Source organism: Botryllus schlosseri, chromosome 16, assembly GCF_051294905.1.
Source record: "Botryllus schlosseri isolate E-star chromosome 16, Bs_hap1, whole genome shotgun sequence".
Classification (NCBI taxonomy): domain Eukaryota; kingdom Metazoa; phylum Chordata; class Ascidiacea; order Stolidobranchia; family Styelidae; genus Botryllus; species Botryllus schlosseri.
The window spans coordinates 14074358-14092193 of NC_137251.1; the positions used below are offsets into that span (position 1 = coordinate 14074358).

At 40.5% G+C, this 17836-nt stretch overlaps 1 protein-coding gene across 2 annotated transcripts; it reads left to right on the forward strand.

The window, feature by feature from the left end:
- Window positions 1-10967: 10967 nt before the first annotated feature.
- LOC145458218 (uncharacterized) lies at window positions 10968-17834 on the forward strand. 2 transcript variants are annotated; one of them, XM_080336531.1, is made up of 8 exons: window positions 10968-11148; window positions 11754-11845; window positions 11913-12018; window positions 12732-12879; window positions 14410-14580; window positions 15601-15657; window positions 16658-16783; window positions 17571-17834. In XM_080336531.1, the coding sequence occupies exons 1-8, from the start codon at window positions 10980-10982 to the stop codon at window positions 17731-17733; spliced, it is 1032 nt and encodes a 343-aa protein (XP_080192657.1). In that variant the 5' UTR covers window positions 10968-10979; the 3' UTR covers window positions 17734-17834. The 2 variants fall into 2 exon arrangements, with proteins under 2 accessions (XP_080192657.1, XP_080192658.1); XM_080336532.1 differs by lacking the exon at window positions 15601-15657.
- Window positions 17835-17836: the final 2 nt, after the last annotated feature.

Genomic DNA, 17836 nt, shown 5'->3' on the forward strand with positions numbered 1-17836 from the left:
CGTAATGTGTTGACGACTCCACCACGAAAAAATACGCATAATTATAGAAAATAGAAATGGGCATTACGGCGTCGGCCATTGCCACACCACGATGCACGAAGACATATGAAGTTCCGGCTAATATGGTACTCCGAGAAGTGTGCCAAAAGATCGTCAGAGAGAAAACCTTAGTCGAAAAGGATTGCCCTTATGTTGACCGTAAACTTCGATGAATACAAGCCTAATTGTCCATAGGTGCTTAAATCGCTCGTGCCGAGTTATCATGCCGTAGCAACTGCACCCAAAGGTCAAATAACATCCATCAGATAAAAATTATTAGCCAGTGAAGAAATACCAATTTTGAATCGTGTGCTTACTTTAGTTTGATACATGTATGCGTTTCAATATCTTTTGACTATATAGCGGACAAGTGGTAAAAATATAACAGGAGGTAAGTAAGTAATTGTACCAACGTTTAATTTTTAATTACGTGGCCTTCATTTTCCAAGACAACAGCTCACTAAGCGCTACTGGTAAATATGATTACGTCGACTGACAGGATAAAAATTTTATAGCGACAAATATATATATGCAATTTCCACCTATTCATTCATGCATTATTGGAAATTCTGGCGCCTGGGGCGACCAGGCCACACATATACTTTGCTGACCATCGAAATCACGCGACGGCGAAGCCCCTGAAAGTTTGGTTTATCCCGCTATGGGTCGTTTTTTAGGGGGCTGACTAACTGCTGTTATGGCTTCTCCCTCTTACCCATTTTTCTTTATTACAGTCCTTACAATATGGGGGGCGCTAGAGCCCGATAATTTTTGAAAGGCGGCGCTTGAGGAAAAAGGTTAAGAACCAATGACTAGACTTAAGTCAAACAATCACGTTAGATGGCACATGCATATGCAAACCAGGGATATATAGAGTTCGTCGCAAACATATAGGATACAAGTAAATTGTTGATCAATTCAAAATATGAAAGCAGTTTCATTCGGAATCAGTTTTCGTTCATAGTATAAATACATAAATATCATAATGCGAGTCCATCATCGCTTTAGCTGCAATGTAGCTAAGGTTGCGTGTGTGGATTACATATTTAATGCAGATCTCTTTCAGTATAACTTAATGGAAGTAGCCTATTCATCTGCATGAAAATCGGGCTCCAACACTTTCATCAGTTCACAATCTTTTTTGATGACCGATGGATTGAGCACATTCGTGATACGTGGCGCTGAGAACGCGTGCACAGTGACAGTCAAACTGACGGACTTTCTGAAGAGTTTCTTATGCAGCCATAAACTTCGACATCAAATATCGATACAAATTTACAATGTCATCTTCTGGTAATAGTCCAATACTACTCTCTAACTGTTTGAGAACAGATGCAGATGGGATATTTGTATGCGACCCACAAATTCTCTCAGTTTCTTACAATTGACCCCTTAAATCCCTATAAACTTTTGTTGCCGATCCATCTTCGAGTAAATCGATTTGCGGCCATACTACGGTTTGCGAACGAATGCATGTTGTTTTGTGGTCGCGTGTACCGAGTCGTGTGTCGCGAGTCCCCTACTGTGTTCCGAAGGCTGAAATATTTTTTGGTGTGATGTTGAGATAGTCTTCTCGACTTGTAGCAAGGTGTAGTTCAGCTTATGAGGTCGCAGAGGTGTGAAAATGATTTTTCAAATTTCCGTTATAATATCAGTACGGGCATGTATGTTTCCTGAAAAATGATCCATTTTCATAGGATTTTGCTGAGTCCCCTACTGTGTTCCGAAGGCTGAAATATTTTTTGGTGTGATGTTGAGATAGTCTTCTCGACTTGTAGCAAGGTGTAGTTCAGCTTATGAGGTCGCAGAGGGGTGAAAATGATTTTTCAAATTTCCGTTATAATATCACTACGGGCATGTCTGTTTCCTGAAAAATGATCCATTTTCATAGGATTCTGCTGAGTCCCCTACTGTGTTCCGAAGGCTGAAATATTTTTGGTGGGATGTTGAGATAGTCCTTTTGACTTGTAGCATGGTGTAGTTCAGCTTATGAGGTCGCAGAGGGGTGAAAATGATTTTTCAAATTTCCGTTATAATATCAGTACGGACATGTATGTTTCCTGAAAAATGATCCATTTTCATAGGATTTTGCTGAGTCCCCTACTGTGTTCCGAAGGCTGAAATATTTTTTGGTGTGATGTTGAGATAGTCTTCTCGACTTGTAGCAAGGTGTAGTTCAGCTTATGAGGTCGCAGAGGGGTGAAAATGATTTTTCAAATTTCCGTTATAATATCAGTACGGGCATGTATGTTTCCTGAAAAATGATCCATTTTCATAGGATTCTGCTGAGTCCCCTACTGTGTTCCGAAGGCTGAAATATTATTGGTGTGATGTTGAGATAGTCTTCTCGACTTGTAGCAAGGTGTAGTTCAGCTTATGAGGTCGCAGAGGGGTGAAAATGATTTTTCAAATTTCCGTTATAATATCAGTACGGGCATGTATGTTTCCTGAAAAATGATCCATTTTCATAGGATTCTGCTGAGTCCCCTACTGTGTTCCGAAGGCTGAAATATTTTTTGGTGTGAGGTTGAGATAGTCTTCTCGACTTGTAGCAAGGTGTAGTTCAGCTTATGAGGTCGCAGAGGGGTGAAAATGATTTTTCAAATTTCCGTTATAATATCACTACGGGCATGTCTGTTTCCTGAAAAATGATCCATTTTCATAGGATTCTGCTGAGTCCCCTACTGTGTTCCGAAGGCTGAAATATTTTTGGTGGGATGTTGAGATAGTCCTTTTGACTTGTAGCATGGTGTAGTTCAGCTTATGAGGTCGCAGAGGGGTGAAAATGATTTTTCAAATTTCCGTTATAATATCAGTACGGGCATGTATGTTTCCTGAAAAATGATCCATTTTCATAGGATTTTGCTGAGTCCCCTACTGTGTTCCGAAGGCTGAAATATTTTTTGGTGTGATGTTGAGATAGTCTTCTCGACTTGTAGCAAGGTGTAGTTCAGCTTATGAGGTCGCAGAGGGGTGAAAATGATTTTTCAAATTTCCGTTATAATATCACTACGGGCATGTCTGTTTCCTGAAAAATGATCCATTTTCATAGGATTCTGCTGAGTCCCCTACTGTGTTCCGAAGGCTGAAATATTTTTGGTGGGATGTTGAGATAGTCCTTTTGACTTGTAGCATGGTGTAGTTCAGCTTATGAGGTCGCAGAGGGGTGAAAATGATTTTTCAAATTTCCGTTATAATATCAGTACGGGCATGTATGTTTCCTGAAAAATGATCCATTTTCATAGGATTCTGCTGAGTTCCCTACTGTGTTCCGAAGGCTGAAATATTTTTTGGTGTGATGTTGAGATAGTCTTCTCGACTTGTAGCAAGGTGTAGTTCAGCTTATGAGGTCGCAGAGGGGTGAAAATGATTTTTCAAATTTCCGTTATAATATCACTGCGGGCATGTCTGTTTCCTGAAAAATGATCCATTTTCATAGGATTCTGCTGAGTCCCCTACTGTGTTCCGAAGGCTGAAATATTTTTTGGTGTGATGTTGAGATAGTCTTCTCGACTTGTAGCAAGGTGTAGTTCAGCTTATGAGGTCGCAGAGGGGTGAAAATGATTTTTCAAATTTCCGTTATAATATCAGTACGGGCATGTATGTTTCCTGAAAAATGATCCATTTTCATAGGATTTTGCTGAGTCCCCTACTGTGTTCCGAAGGCTGAAATATTTTTTGGTGTGATGTTGAGATAGTCTTCTCGACTTGTAGCAAGGTGTAGTTCAGCTTATGAGGTCGCAGAGGGGTGAAAATGATTTTTCAAATTTCCGTTATAATATCACTACGGGCATGTCTGTTTCCTGAAAAATGATCCATTTTCATAGGATTCTGCTGAGTCCCCTACTGTGTTCCGAAGGCTGAAATATTTTTGGTGTGATGTTGAGATAGTCTTCTCGACTTGTAGCAAGGTGTAGTTCAGCTTATGAGGTCGCAGAGGGGTGAAAATGATTTTTCAAATTTCCGTTATAATATCAGTACGGGCATGTATGTTTCCTGAAAAATGATCCATTTTCATAGGATTCTGCTGAGTCCCCTACTGTGTTCCGAAGGCTGAAATATTTTTTGGTGTGATGTTGAGATAGTCTTCTCGACTTGTAGCAAGGTGTAGTTCAGCTTATGAGGTCGCAGAGGGGTGAAAATGATTTTTCAAATTTCCGTTATAATATCACTACGGGCATGTCTGTTTCCTGAAAAATGATCCATTTTCATAGGATTCTGCTGAGTCCCCTACTGTGTTCCGAAGGCTGAAATATTTTTGGTGGGATGTTGAGATAGTCCTTTTGACTTGTAGCATGGTGTAGTTCAGCTTATGAGGTCGCAGAGGGGTGAAAATGATTTTTCAAATTTCCGTTATAATATCAGTACGGGCATGTATGTTTCCTGAAAAATGATCCATTTTCATAGGATTTTGCTGAGTCCCCTACTGTGTTCCGAAGGCTGAAATATTTTTTGGTGTGATGTTGAGATAGTCTTCTCGACTTGTAGCAAGGTGTAGTTCAGCTTATGAGGTCGCAGAGGGGTGAAAATGATTTTTCAAATTTCCGTTATAATATCACTACGGGCATGTCTGTTTCCTGAAAAATGATCCATTTTCATAGGATTCTGCTGAGTCCCCTACTGTGTTCCGAAGGCTGAAATATTTTTGGTGGGATGTTGAGATAGTCCTTTTGACTTGTAGCATGGTGTAGTTCAGCTTATGAGGTCGCAGAGGGGTGAAAATGATTTTTCAAATTTCCGTTATAATATCAGTACGGGCATGTATGTTTCCTGAAAAATGATCCATTTTCATAGGATTCTGCTGAGTCCCCTACTGTGTTCCGAAGGCTGAAATATTTTTTGGTGTGATGTTGAGATAGTCTTCTCGACTTGTAGCAAGGTGTAGTTCAGCTTATGAGGTCGCAGAGGGGTGAAAATGATTTTTCAAATTTCCGTTATAATATCACTGCGGGCATGTCTGTTTCCTGAAAAATGATCCATTTTCATAGGATTCTGCTGAGTCCCCTACTGTGTTCCGAAGGCTGAAATATTTTTTGGTGTGATGTTGAGATAGTCTTCTCGACTTGTAGCAAGGTGTAGTTCAGCTTATGAGGTCGCAGAGGGGTGAAAATGATTTTTCAAATTTCCGTTATAATATCAGTACGGGCATGTATGTTTCCTGAAAAATGATCCATTTTCATAGGATTTTGCTGAGTCCCCTACTGTGTTCCGAAGGCTGAAATATTTTTTGGTGTGATGTTGAGATAGTCTTCTCGACTTGTAACAAGGTGTAGTTCAGCTTATGAGGTCGCAGAGGGGTGAAAATGATTTTTCAAATTTCCGTTATAATATCACTACGGGCATGTCTGTTTCCTGAAAAATGATCCATTTTCATAGGATTCTGCTGAGTCCCCTACTGTGTTCCGAAGGCTGAAATATTTTTGGTGGGATGTTGAGATAGTCCTTTTGACTTGTAGCATGGTGTAGTTCAGCTTATGAGGTCGCAGAGGGGTGAAAATGATTTTTCAAATTTCCGTTATAATATCAGTACGGGCATGTCTGTTTCCTGAAAAATGATCCATTTTCATAGGATTCTGCTGAGTCCCCTACTGTGTTCCGAAGGCTGAAATATTTTTTGGTGTGATGTTGAGATAGTCTTCTCGACTTGTACTAAGGTGTAGTTCAGCTTATGAGGTCGCAGAGGGGTGAAAATGATTTTTCAAATTTCCGTTATAATATCACTACGGGCATGTCTGTTTCCTGAAAAATGATCCATTTTCATAGGATTCTGCTGAGTCCCCTACTGTGTTCCGAAGGCTGAAATATTTTTTGGTGTGATGTTGAGATAGTCTTCTCGACTTGTAGCAAGGTGTAGTTCAGCTTATGAGGTCGCAGAGGGGTGAAAATGATTTTTCAAATTTCCGTTATAATATCAGTACGGGCATGTATGTTTCCTGAAAAATGATCCATTTTCATAGGATTTTGCTGAGTCCCCTACTGTGTTCCGAAGGCTGAAATATTTTTTGGTGTGATGTTGAGATAGTCTTCTCGACTTGTAGCAAGGTGTAGTTCAGCTTATGAGGTCGCAGAGGGGTGAAAATGATTTTTCAAATTTCCGTTATAATATCAGTACGGGCATGTATGTTTCCTGAAAAATGATCCATTTTCATAGGATTCTGCTGAGTCCCCTACTGTGTTCCGAAGGCTGAAATATTTTTGGTGTGATGTTGAGATAGTCTTCTCGACTTGTAGCAAGGTGTAGTTCAGCTTATGAGGTCGCAGAGGGGTGAAAATGATTTTTCAAATTTCCGTTATAATATCAGTACGGGCATGTATGTTTCCTGAAAAATGATCCATTTTCATAGGATTCTGCTGAGTCCCCTACTGTGTTCCGAAGGCTGAAATATTTTTTGGTGTGATGTTGAGATAGTCTTCTCGACTTGTAGCAAGGTGTAGTTCAGCTTATGAGGTCGCAGAGGGGTGAAAATGATTTTTCAAATTTCCGTTATAATATCACTACGGGCATGTCTGTTTCCTGAAAAATGATCCATTTTCATAGGATTCTGCTGAGTCCCCTACTGTGTTCCGAAGGCTGAAATATTTTTTGGTGTGATGTTGAGATAGTCTTCTCGACTTGTAGCAAGGTGTAGTTCAGCTTATGAGGTCGCAGAGGGGTGAAAATGATTTTTCAAATTTCCGTTATAATATCAGTACGGGCATGTATGTTTCCTGAAAAATGATCCATTTTCATAGGATTTTGCTGAGTCCCCTACTGTGTTCCGAAGGCTGAAATATTTTTTGGTGTGATGTTGAGATAGTCTTCTCGACTTGTAGCAAGGTGTAGTTCAGCTTATGAGGTCGCAGAGGGGTGAAAATGATTTTTCAAATTTCCGTTATAATATCAGTACGGGCATGTATGTTTCCTGAAAAATGATCCATTTTCATAGGATTCTGCTGAGTCCCCTACTGTGTTCCGAAGGCTGAAATATTTTTTGGTGTGATGTTGAGATAGTCTTCTCGACTTGTAGCAAGGTGTAGTTCAGCTTATGAGGTCGCAGAGGGGTGAAAATGATTTTTCAAATTTCCGTTATAATATCAGTACGGGCATGTATGTTTCCTGAAAAATGATCCATTTTCATAGGATTCTGCTGAGTCCCCTACTGTGTTCCGAAGGCTGAAATATTTTTTGGTGTGATGTTGAGATAGTCTTCTCGACTTGTAGCAAGGTGTAGTTCAGCTTATGAGGTCGCAGAGGGGTGAAAATGATTTTTCAAATTTCCGTTATAATATCAGTACGGGCATGCATGTTTCCTGAAAAATGATCCATTTTCATAGGATTCTGCTGAGTCCCCTACTGTGTTCCCAAGGCTGAAATATTTTTTGATGTCATTTGGGATTGTTATTGTAACTTGTAGCAAGTAGTGGACCTGCCCTTGGGGTCGCAGAGGGGTGAATATGATATTTGGATTTCATCAATAAAATGTAGGCATTTGAATGTCTATTTGCCGGAGCAGGATCTTTTTTGTTGACCACCTCTAAATATTAAGAGCTGGCAATCGGTTTTTCTGAGAATTTTGAAATCTGGCAACACATATCATAGTTATTTCTAAATTTTATAGACCGAAAAAAATCATGTTATCCCCGTACATTCACAATGATTCACCCGGTCATCATATTTCTGCGGATGTGCTATTAGCATCACAGTGGTTTCAAAACACCACAAAACTGCGAGACAATGCGAAGATAGGATTGTGTCGAAACAACTTGAAGTAGGCACCCACCTTGGCCTAGGCGAAGTAAAGAGCGAAGCATGCACAGAGCACAGTGCACACTGAATGTAATGTAATGCAGAGAATATAAGACGCAAGCGACAAAATGAGGTGGCATGTGGTGGAAGGCGAGGTCGATGTGAGGTCGTGGTCCGGTCATTCTGAAGGCTGGCTGGTATTCATCTAGAAGATATTGCTTGTATTTCGACTTGAATGCAGACATGCTAGACGACTGCCGGATAGCCGGCGAGATGCTGTTTCATAATTGGGGTGCGTGTTGCCTTCCGTGAAAATAGTTATCGTAATGTAGGTTTTTACGCATGGAAATGAGATGTCGATTGCAGGAACGGATTCGCGCTATCGCCTGTATTAACATTGACATATCCTTATGTAGACATTCATCATATACCAGACTGGAATCGGTGGTTGTTTTCGGCAACATGTTGTGCGTGACGGACGGATTTCTCGCGTGATTGGAAAATTTCATCCACGTGACGGAAATATTTTTCGCTTAGATTCAAATCTGAATTGCTTAATAAACGACACAATGTGCTAAAATAGACCTGGTATACGCCGGACTAGGGTTACGATATATAAAGTCAACTTTCTACAGTTACGCCGTATATTCGCTGTTGCCCAAATGCCACGATTGCTTGCGTTCATTGTAAAGCACAAGCGCCTTATTCTGGATCTGGACTCTGGTATCGCTTTGTGACGTCAGCATAATTCATTAATCGGCGTCATCAGATATAAATGCTCGTGTGAAGCTGTGCGTGCCGTTGCCACCCATTCCACTCTGGATCATATATAGCAGTGATTCTCAAGCTTTTTCATTGTCAAATCATCAATCAAGTTTAATTTCTTATCATAATTGTTGATTTATACTGGAAATGTTGCCATTTTACGGTCGTTCTTTGTTTTATCAAGTCTCTGTAGATAAAGTTATTTTGCATTATATTCTTGTATTCGTATCAAGAGCTTTTTCTTATAAAGAAGCTGCACCATATTATTTTCCAATTCATTAATCTTTCATTCATTCATACCAATAACAATAACAAACGGCAATTCTGTGACAGGTCATATTATTTTGAACCTTTGCAAATATTGAATCCTCCTGTCGGATGGTTCTATCCAGGGATCAAAATGGCTGAAACTGAAATCGATGAATCAAGTGCCAAGTCGTCGCAACCCAATAAATATTCCGAGGACCGGTTGCCTTGGGAAATATGGATAATGATTTTGAAATACATACCGTTGAAGGATCGGTTGCAACAAGTGCAATATGTATGCAAAATGTTCCGTGATCTCTGCGGCGACAGCAACCTGAATATAAGATTGGATTTTACGGACTGTATCTTTATGCCGGACAAATTACGTGCAAAAACAATCACGGCTGCTAAAACTGCCGTGCGCTTTCTATCTTTTCGAGACTGCACGTGGTTTTTGAAGTCTGAGCTGACAAAATTGCCAAAGTTGTTGAATCTCATGACTCTCGACTTGACAGGAAGTTGCTTGAGTGGAACTCAATTGCGGGATGTCTTATCTAAAGCCCCGCGCCTTCAGAATTTATCTTTAACAATTACCGATACAGCAATGAGAGATTTCTGTGACAAGGCACAAAGTCAGGTCTTGCAATTGAAAATTATGCACGTCGAATTTATTGTGACACACTCGCTTGTCCCTTCTAATCGAAATTACCAGGGAAACATTTTGAACCGTTTTATCGCCATCTGCTGTGACAACCCACCACACTATGTTTCAATATATAAGTATTGTAGTAGAGGATGTCTTTGTGGCTATGAAACCTTCCAAAATAACTTTCGATATACAGAATTTGCAGCGTATCTAGGTACCTCATCACTTTTGTGTGCAAACGAATCTTCCGTCGATGATGTTTTGGCAGTACTGAGAAATAGTGGGCTACATGACTGCAGACATGACAGTAGCACAAGCTCGGATCAGATACGAATAGTTGCACTTTCTGCTGTTTTGCCGCCTTCTGAAAATATAAGGCGTTGTGTCTGTAATGGGTCACCCTTTCCATTATCCCTACCAGCAGTTGAATACCTCTCAATTCGTCCCGACTTGAGACAAAATGGACTTAGATGCTTTAGGAATGCTTTGAATGGAATACTTTTGGACTGTGAAATTCCAAATTTAACCCATCTTGACCTTGGCAAATGTTTGCTTGACATTAGAATCTCTGAAAGATTCTACGAGAGGCTCGGCTCATTCAGCAATTTAATTGAATTGAATCTACAGAGTGTTTCCCTGAACTTATTCAGACTGTTGGACATCATAAGAATATTAAACCATTTACAAGGTGTATCTTTCAGTATTAATGACTCCATTCAAAATTGTAATGAACCGGACCTTCCCACACCTTCGACCAGGATTTCTAGGCTGGAATTTGTAAGCACATCCTTTTTCAAGGAGCTAGCCGAGTGCAAGCCAAGTCTGAAAAAACTTGAGTTGACCTCCTCTTTTGATTTCACGGGGGTCCTCGATGCGAAAGACTTCGCCCCGATCGCTGGCTTATCAAATCTGGAACACTTGATGTTGAGTGAATTTAATTTAAGAAACATCCACCATCTTCGGCAGATTTTTCACTCCTGTCTAAAGATCAATTCCATAGTGCTTGTAAATATTGGCAACACCGGCTTTTGCGAATATCAAAAATTTACATCATCCTTTCAAGTGTTGCCTCATCTCTTTGAGATTCAGATATGTCACGCCAGGGTCGATTTTTCTGCGATTCTGCATCATCTGTGTTTGTGTAAATGCTTGCGACGACTGTTTATCAGAAATGCAGAAAGTCTGCTTGCATCCACTATGACCTCCGCGGTGTACAAACTTTTTGGAAATTGTAAGCAACTTTGTTTATTTCATATTGTGACAAAGACTACTACAGACTCCGTTCGTCAGGCCGTTTCCAAATGCCAACGTCGATTTCAATCACAGGGACGAAACATTATCATATCGCATGGTTCTGAAGATATGATCAATGACCCGAGACGCAGTCTCGAAGCTTTGAGCTATCGAAATCGCACAGAATCCCGAGTTGCTCGGTGTAGCCCTTTTGATTTCGTGTTGCAATATTGATGTTTTTCATCGCACAATCTACAACAGCATCGACCTCTTGTTTGATTATTCCTATTTTTTTGATATTCTTTTGACAGGAAATTCTTTAGCATGCGATTTTTTAATCCTATTTATGTTATTTTGGGCATCTCAATACTGTTGTATGTGGAAGTGTATGGCAGCGATTACCAATACGACCCAAATTCGATTCCTCACATAAGCACTCAGAAGTTGAAGAATATCATATCTTCAGGAAATGAGGCTATGTTAGTGTATTTTTGTAAGTGTCAATATATCCTTATTTTCCTTACCTTGATTCAGTGTTTTAATAGCTGTATTGCTGTTCTAATAAAAATGGCATTATCATCAGGACTGTAACCAAGTCCTAAGGTTCCGAGTCATTAGTCAATCTCACTGTTATAATTTTGACTTGAGTCGAGTCCAGTCATTTGAATTCACCACCGAGTCAAGTTGGGCAGCAGAGGGTCGAGTCCGACTCATAGTGTTGAGATTCGAGTCCAAGTCATTATGTTGACTCTACCGTTTCGAGTTCAGATCATGTTCAATCCTCTTTGTTACAATGCTGCATGGGTGATATCGAATGTCTCCCATTTGTAATATTGGCCTATTAACTTCCTAACTTAGCAGATAGGCGAAATACGAATAGGCCAATGTAGTAACTTTACATTATTCGAAGTTACAATGAAATGCCTGTCTTGGCGTCCGAGTCTCGAGTCGTATGACTCGGTCGAGTCCATGCGCAAATTGAGTCAAGTCATGTCATTTTCCATATTTTAAGAAAATGAGTGCATTCATCGAGAATCGAGCCATGACTCGAGTCATTATAACCCATTCAATGTACATTACTGTAAACGTTTTTTGCAGACGGGGATTTCAAAGAATGTCCCGAATGCCAGAGATTACTACCGAAGTTTCATGAAGCTGTTGAATATTTGCACAAGCTGGACGACGGAAAGGTGCGTACGATATTTTGAAACCTACAACGCTTGCAGTCTGCATGTTGAATTTTGTCGTATTTGACAGGTTGTGAGTTATAAGTTAGCGATGAAATTTCCGGAGTACGGGGTCAACACACTGCCACAAATGGTGCTGTTTAATCAAGATACCTCGTTTCTATACGATGGGACAGGTTGGATATACTTCCTTGTTTAAATTAATACTACAGATTGTCGCAAAAATATCCTTAAATTCATGAGATGCTTATTCTAGATTGAATTTTTCATTTCAGTTAACATGCCATGTATAGAGGTTATTTGGTACACAGTTTCGCGAAGGTCCACAGCGGTGGTCCGAAACATATTGCCCATAGATACCTGTTCGGCTTTGAAGATTACAATCTTCATTTTAATGATACCCGGAACTGGAATGCATAATTTACCTTTACTTATTCAAAACATAGTATGATCAAATCACTCATAACATACCCCTCTCAAATGAGGTATAAGCATTCATTTATCAGCGTCATCGTTTCATAATGTCACAAGCTTGCGATGCTAAGGAAATGTCTCAAGTTTCTGTTAAGGACTGGAAGAAGTCTGCAATTGTAGTAGTATAGTTTATTCACAGGAGAAGGCATATGCAATTGAGCGCTGAACAAAATACAGTTGTGTAATTAGAAAACAGATATCAGGATCAATTATAGGATCATTTATATACTCTACTAGTTGCTGACGATTACCCCTGACGAGTGTCAGCTGAACATATTTGGGTTTATTTCAATATTAATATAATATTCAATATGCATCAGTATCGTTGAACTGAGATCCATCCTTACTTTCTGCACCTCACTGATACCAATGATTTAGGCAGCTCAAAGCATAAACCCAGTTATGTTTTCTGCAGGCCGTGAAGAAGTATGGGAAGTCAACGATGTCCTCGAATGGGTGGAGGAAGCCAAGCAAACACCCGTACAAGAGCTCACGGATGAGACATTCGAGCATCTTACCCAGTCTTCTACCGGTGCAACTACAGGAGACTGGGTAATATTATTGTAAGTGATAGGCCTAGTGTTTTTATCCGTTCCCTTTCAAATCTTTAAATTTGTGTCAAATATTGCCTGTAATCAATTTCTCATTTATCAATTCAATACAGTAGTATTTTTCTATATTACGGATATATGGTTCCTTCAAGTTGTTTAACGGGTAAAAAATGCCTTCAGACTGTTGAAATTATGCGCTAATTGATGCTAGGGAGGTGATAGGAAACGATCAATAACTACTATATTTTGCTAATTTCCTGAATAGTTCCTTAGCTTTGACAATTGTTGGCTATATCAACCTTGTTTCCTTTATTTTTCTCTCGTCCTGCAAAACGAGAGAGGGATTTCGGGGTTCGAAACCCCCTCCACTTGAAACGCAAAACCTTGTCCTTTTGAAATGACCATTCTGACGCTAATATTCATTTGCAATGCAATAAGTCGTGTTATCCGTGTTGCTCGCGGCCAATTAGCGAGAAGCGTGTTGCTAATTAAGGACATTCGTCTGTGCACAACTGCACATTGCGCAATGTAGCGCGACGCGATCTCCCGCTGAGATGATTGCGAAACTAGGTCATCGATTGCCGCGCACACGGCTCGGCAATCGTCGCCGGCCTGATTTATCGCGTCTCCACCAGGCCTAGTTCCGTTAGCTTGAAGAATCGCATCTGAAATAGTCCCGATGCGCACTATACCATCGCTGGCCTTAACAATCGCATCTGCAATAGGCCTGGTAAAAAAGATATCATCGCTGGCCTATGGCCTAACTATCGCGTCTCGGGCCGAGCATGCTTCGACTGCTACCTCTCGATGGCTTAGAGACAATTTCGTTTGGTGTATGCTCATTAGCGATTGTCTTTAAAGAGTGACATCGCGAAACTGAACGACATCGAATGTCTGCAAACATGTGCGACTGTGCGGTGTGCGTGCATGCGTATTGCGTAATTGGTTTCCGCCAATACTTAACATAACCATGAGAAGATGTATGTCAAGGCTTCAGTTATAAAAGATGAGAAAGGTTTGGAATTGAACCACTTGAAATCAATTATAGAGCAGATTCCATAACAGCTGCGACGTTTTGACTTGCGCAAATCGACGCCAAGGCCACATAATATGCGTTGATAAAGCGCGCGTATTTAATTGTTCACAAGAGATCAGCGACTCGCTAATTGACAACACTTCCGGACTCGTTGGCAAGCTTATCATACGCGTAAGTTCGTCAACACGAGGAGATTGCATAATCGCCATTTACGCATGTACTTAACCCTAATGAATTGATGCTATATTAATAGATTCGAAAAAAATCGAAACCCCTTCTTTTTATTTCAACCCCCCCTTATTTTTCGGCTGGCTACTAGCCTGGATTTCGGGATCGGTTTGACCAATCTGATATGTCGGGTTGCATGCGAAGTTTACATAATTTCTACAACAAAATTGATGTCATGCCGGCATCCATTTATCACCTGCGACCACTTTATTCGCGAATTTGCGTGTAACATAGTAATCCGAGTACTGGTATAGAATAAATTGTACTTTGCTTTTCAGTGCTGATCGTTCGAAAGCGGAATGTCTCAAACCCCACCTGCCCGTTATGGGCACTGTCGGTTTAAGGCTTCGAATGAGAAAGAACGTCGCATTTGTCGACACCAGCACGAGTGAGGCTGTCACCAAACGTTTTGGTGCCGTTCTGCCGTCCACGTGCGCCTCCCTTTTGTTGTAAGTATAATTTTAACTACCATGTGCGACATGTCGGAAGTCCATGTATGCGCTCGATCAGCGACGAAGCAATCTTTACAGTTTGAATATGACCAGCTAACTGAATCTTCACATCAATAGATACATGTTTAGGCTATGAACTGAATGGTATTATCAGAGGTGGTCAAAGTAGTCGGCGTTGCTACCAGGATTGTAATCAAGTCACTAGGTTCCGGGTCGCAAGTCAATCTCACGTTTATAGTTTTGACTCAAGTCAAGTCGAGTCATTTTCAATTCAACACCGAGTCAAGTCCGCGTCCAAGTCAGCTAGTAGAGGGTCGAGTCCGAGTCATAGTGTTATGACTCGAGTGTTATGTTCACCGTTCAGTTTCCAGTTCAATCGGGTTCAACACACTTTTTTCAACTCTGCTCGAGTGATATAGAATGGCTCGCATTCATAATATAGTAATTTTCCTCAGTCTTACCTGTTTCTGGTCCTATTTTCCAAGTATCAGGTCTGACAGACGAAGTACCGATAATGTGGAAACTTCTATTCTTCGAAGTTGCAATGAAATGTCTGTCTTGGCTGTCCTAGTGTTAAGTCATATGACTTGGTTCGAGTGATGCACAATGACTCAAGCACACTTCGAGTCGATACAAATATTGACTCGAGTCGAGTCATTTTGGCGCATTTGAAAATATGACTCGAATCAAGTCGAGTCACAAAAAAATTGGCCCCTAAGTCATTACTCTTCTGGTTGCTACCCATGTAGAAGTAGACGTAACGCCGTAGACTCAATTACAAAAGGATGTAGCTAATTCCAAGACTGGTCTAGCTAAATAGTACACAAGTAAGCAGTTTGGAAAAGTAGATTTGGTGGAGAGGAGTAGAAATACTTCGTTACTGACCACCTCTGGGTATTATACATGAGCATTGATTGTAGTGCAGTGATAGCGAACGCTCTTGCCGCTTCGAGACTGGTTCGGCTCGTAAGATAACATGTTCCCTGTGTTGACGTTTTTACTTGTGGTTTTTTGTAGCGTGAAAAAAATCGAAGTCCCGATGAAACATGCTCGTGGTAACTTGCTAGCGTACAGGTACCTTGCAGAGCAAGCTGTTATATATAAGCATTAAGCAGTCACGTCGTTTTTGGCCTGACTCATGATAGAAGTAGACCACTTTTTAGTAGCTGCTGCACTATCGGGGACGTAGTAAAGTAAGTAATGTCCAGCGTTTCGTGACATTATCGTTTGGTCAAGCTCTTTCATTCCATTTTTCTGCTAGGCTGTGGATGTTGATGCATGGGTATTATGATAAGCTGGAGTCCGTGACAATCATTTCGTCTTCACCTCGCCTGCATTTGCTAAATAGAGCTGGTCAAAGTAATAATCGGCACCGTGCTAGTTTTTATGACGCTGCTAGCATCATTACTTGACTAGTGGGTGATGTGACCCGAAATTACTTCTGCGCTTTTAGCAAGGATATCTCAATCTGCTTTTTATAGAACATCTAGAACCCTAGATGCAGTGTAGCGTATCCCATTATATTTGTGTGAAGTTTTGGATGAACTTTCATTCGGTAAGACTGTGCTGAACTGCTTTTTTTCTGAAAACTGTATTTAAATACCGGTATGTGCTTTTTCGGGGCTTTCATGCGCATTCTTAATGCTGTAGTTTTAACACCCGACTTTTCGATTCAATATAGGCCGCTTGCCTACATAGCGAGTCTAGTGGCATTATAAATATTTGATGCAATACAATTTATATCGAAACTATTCTCCAAGGTGTTTGGCTATAGTGATTACAATGATTGCCCGAGTTGTTTCAATTAGGGTTTACATATTTTAGCATCCGTAAAGGAAGACACTTTTGCAAATGATAAAGGTCAGATAGGCTGACTAGAAAACTGCCGATTCTAAAATTTACGCTAGAAGTCTTGTGTTGACTAGAAAAATTAGCCTGTTGCCAAAGCTATACGGGAGGACGAATTTCCGAAAATGAGGACATTTGGGCATCCTCGGAGGACATTTTCGATTTCCTGAAATAGGAGGACATTTGGTAACCCTATTTACATTGAACGGAATGTTCGTTTTTGCAGCTTTCACAGAACAGAACTGTATAAAGTACCGATGGACGAATTTTCCGTTTCTACTGTGCTTGACTTTGTGTTGGATGGTTTCCAGAAGGTTGAACATATGGAGGTTCCCAAAGTGCAATCCGAACCGTAAGACATCCACATACAATATACATGCATTGTATTGTTCAGTAAATACAGGCTTAAACTTGATACTTACTCTAAATTCCCGTCACGCAAGCCGCAATCAGGTAATGGCTGCATAATACTTTCCAAAACAATTGGCTGATGTATCATTTGGTAGACTCCTGAAACAGCTTAGTCCAGTGCTCTTCAAACCTTTTTCGTCGTGGTACACCCTTTTAACATTTACTCTTAACTCGTATACCCCTGACCACATTATAGCCTACACCGATTCCATAATAAGCCTAATCCAGGGGCCGCATTCCAGGGTAGAGTCGTCATGGCTCACCTGGACGATAAATACTCATGTTAAATTGGCTAACAGGAACTCCGCAAAGCTTGGGTTTCAATACATTTCTGTCATGAATATATTATTAAAATGTATATTAAGTTCTGTATCCCCTAGCCTAGGGTCTCTTCAGATAGGAATATTGTACGATATTGCACATCCCGTCAACCTGCTCTGAAGCATAAACTTGCGTATTTATCGTCATAGATGGTATTCCGGTCCATTGTAAAGCGGATCTCGTACACCTCAGTACACCCCATCCGAGTGGTACACCCTTTAAATATTATGGTACACCCTGGGGTGTACGATGCACCCGGTTGAAGAGCCCTGGCTCAGTCAACCTCTGGTTATGAACCACCGCCCTAAATTGATACTTGGTTTCGGCGTTGGCTTTATCAACAGCGAATATGAAAAGTGACCGGTGGGTAACGGATGTTCAGTTCAAATATTCCCTTTTCTATGTAGAAATCCTCATTTGGAACAACTGATGAAGACACTGAACAGTTTCATCGAGGATTACGGCCGGACGCATACAGTTCAAGCGTTTTATCTCGCAATCATAACTTTGCTCGTTCTCGGTGTGATAGGTTTCCTCGTTAGGAAGTTTCGGAAAAGAAAAATTTTATGATCGTGGAAGCCTGCTTCTTGTTTGATATCATTGCATTGTGAATGATTGGTTATAATGCTGCACTGCCTTTCGACAAAAAAAAATTGAAAAAGGACATATTACC

Excerpts from the sequence above, each read along its gene's own strand:
- LOC145458218 (XM_080336531.1), top strand. The coding sequence starts at position 10,980 with ATGCGATTTTTTAATCCTATTTATGTTATTTTGGGCATCTCAATACTG. Across the intron at positions 11,846-11,912 it reads ACAAGCTGGACGACGGAAAG|GTTGTGAGTTATAAGTTAGC; the intron begins GTGCGTACGATA and ends CGTATTTGACAG. Across the intron at positions 12,019-12,731 it reads GTTTCTATACGATGGGACAG|GCCGTGAAGAAGTATGGGAA; the intron begins GTTGGATATACT and ends TGTTTTCTGCAG.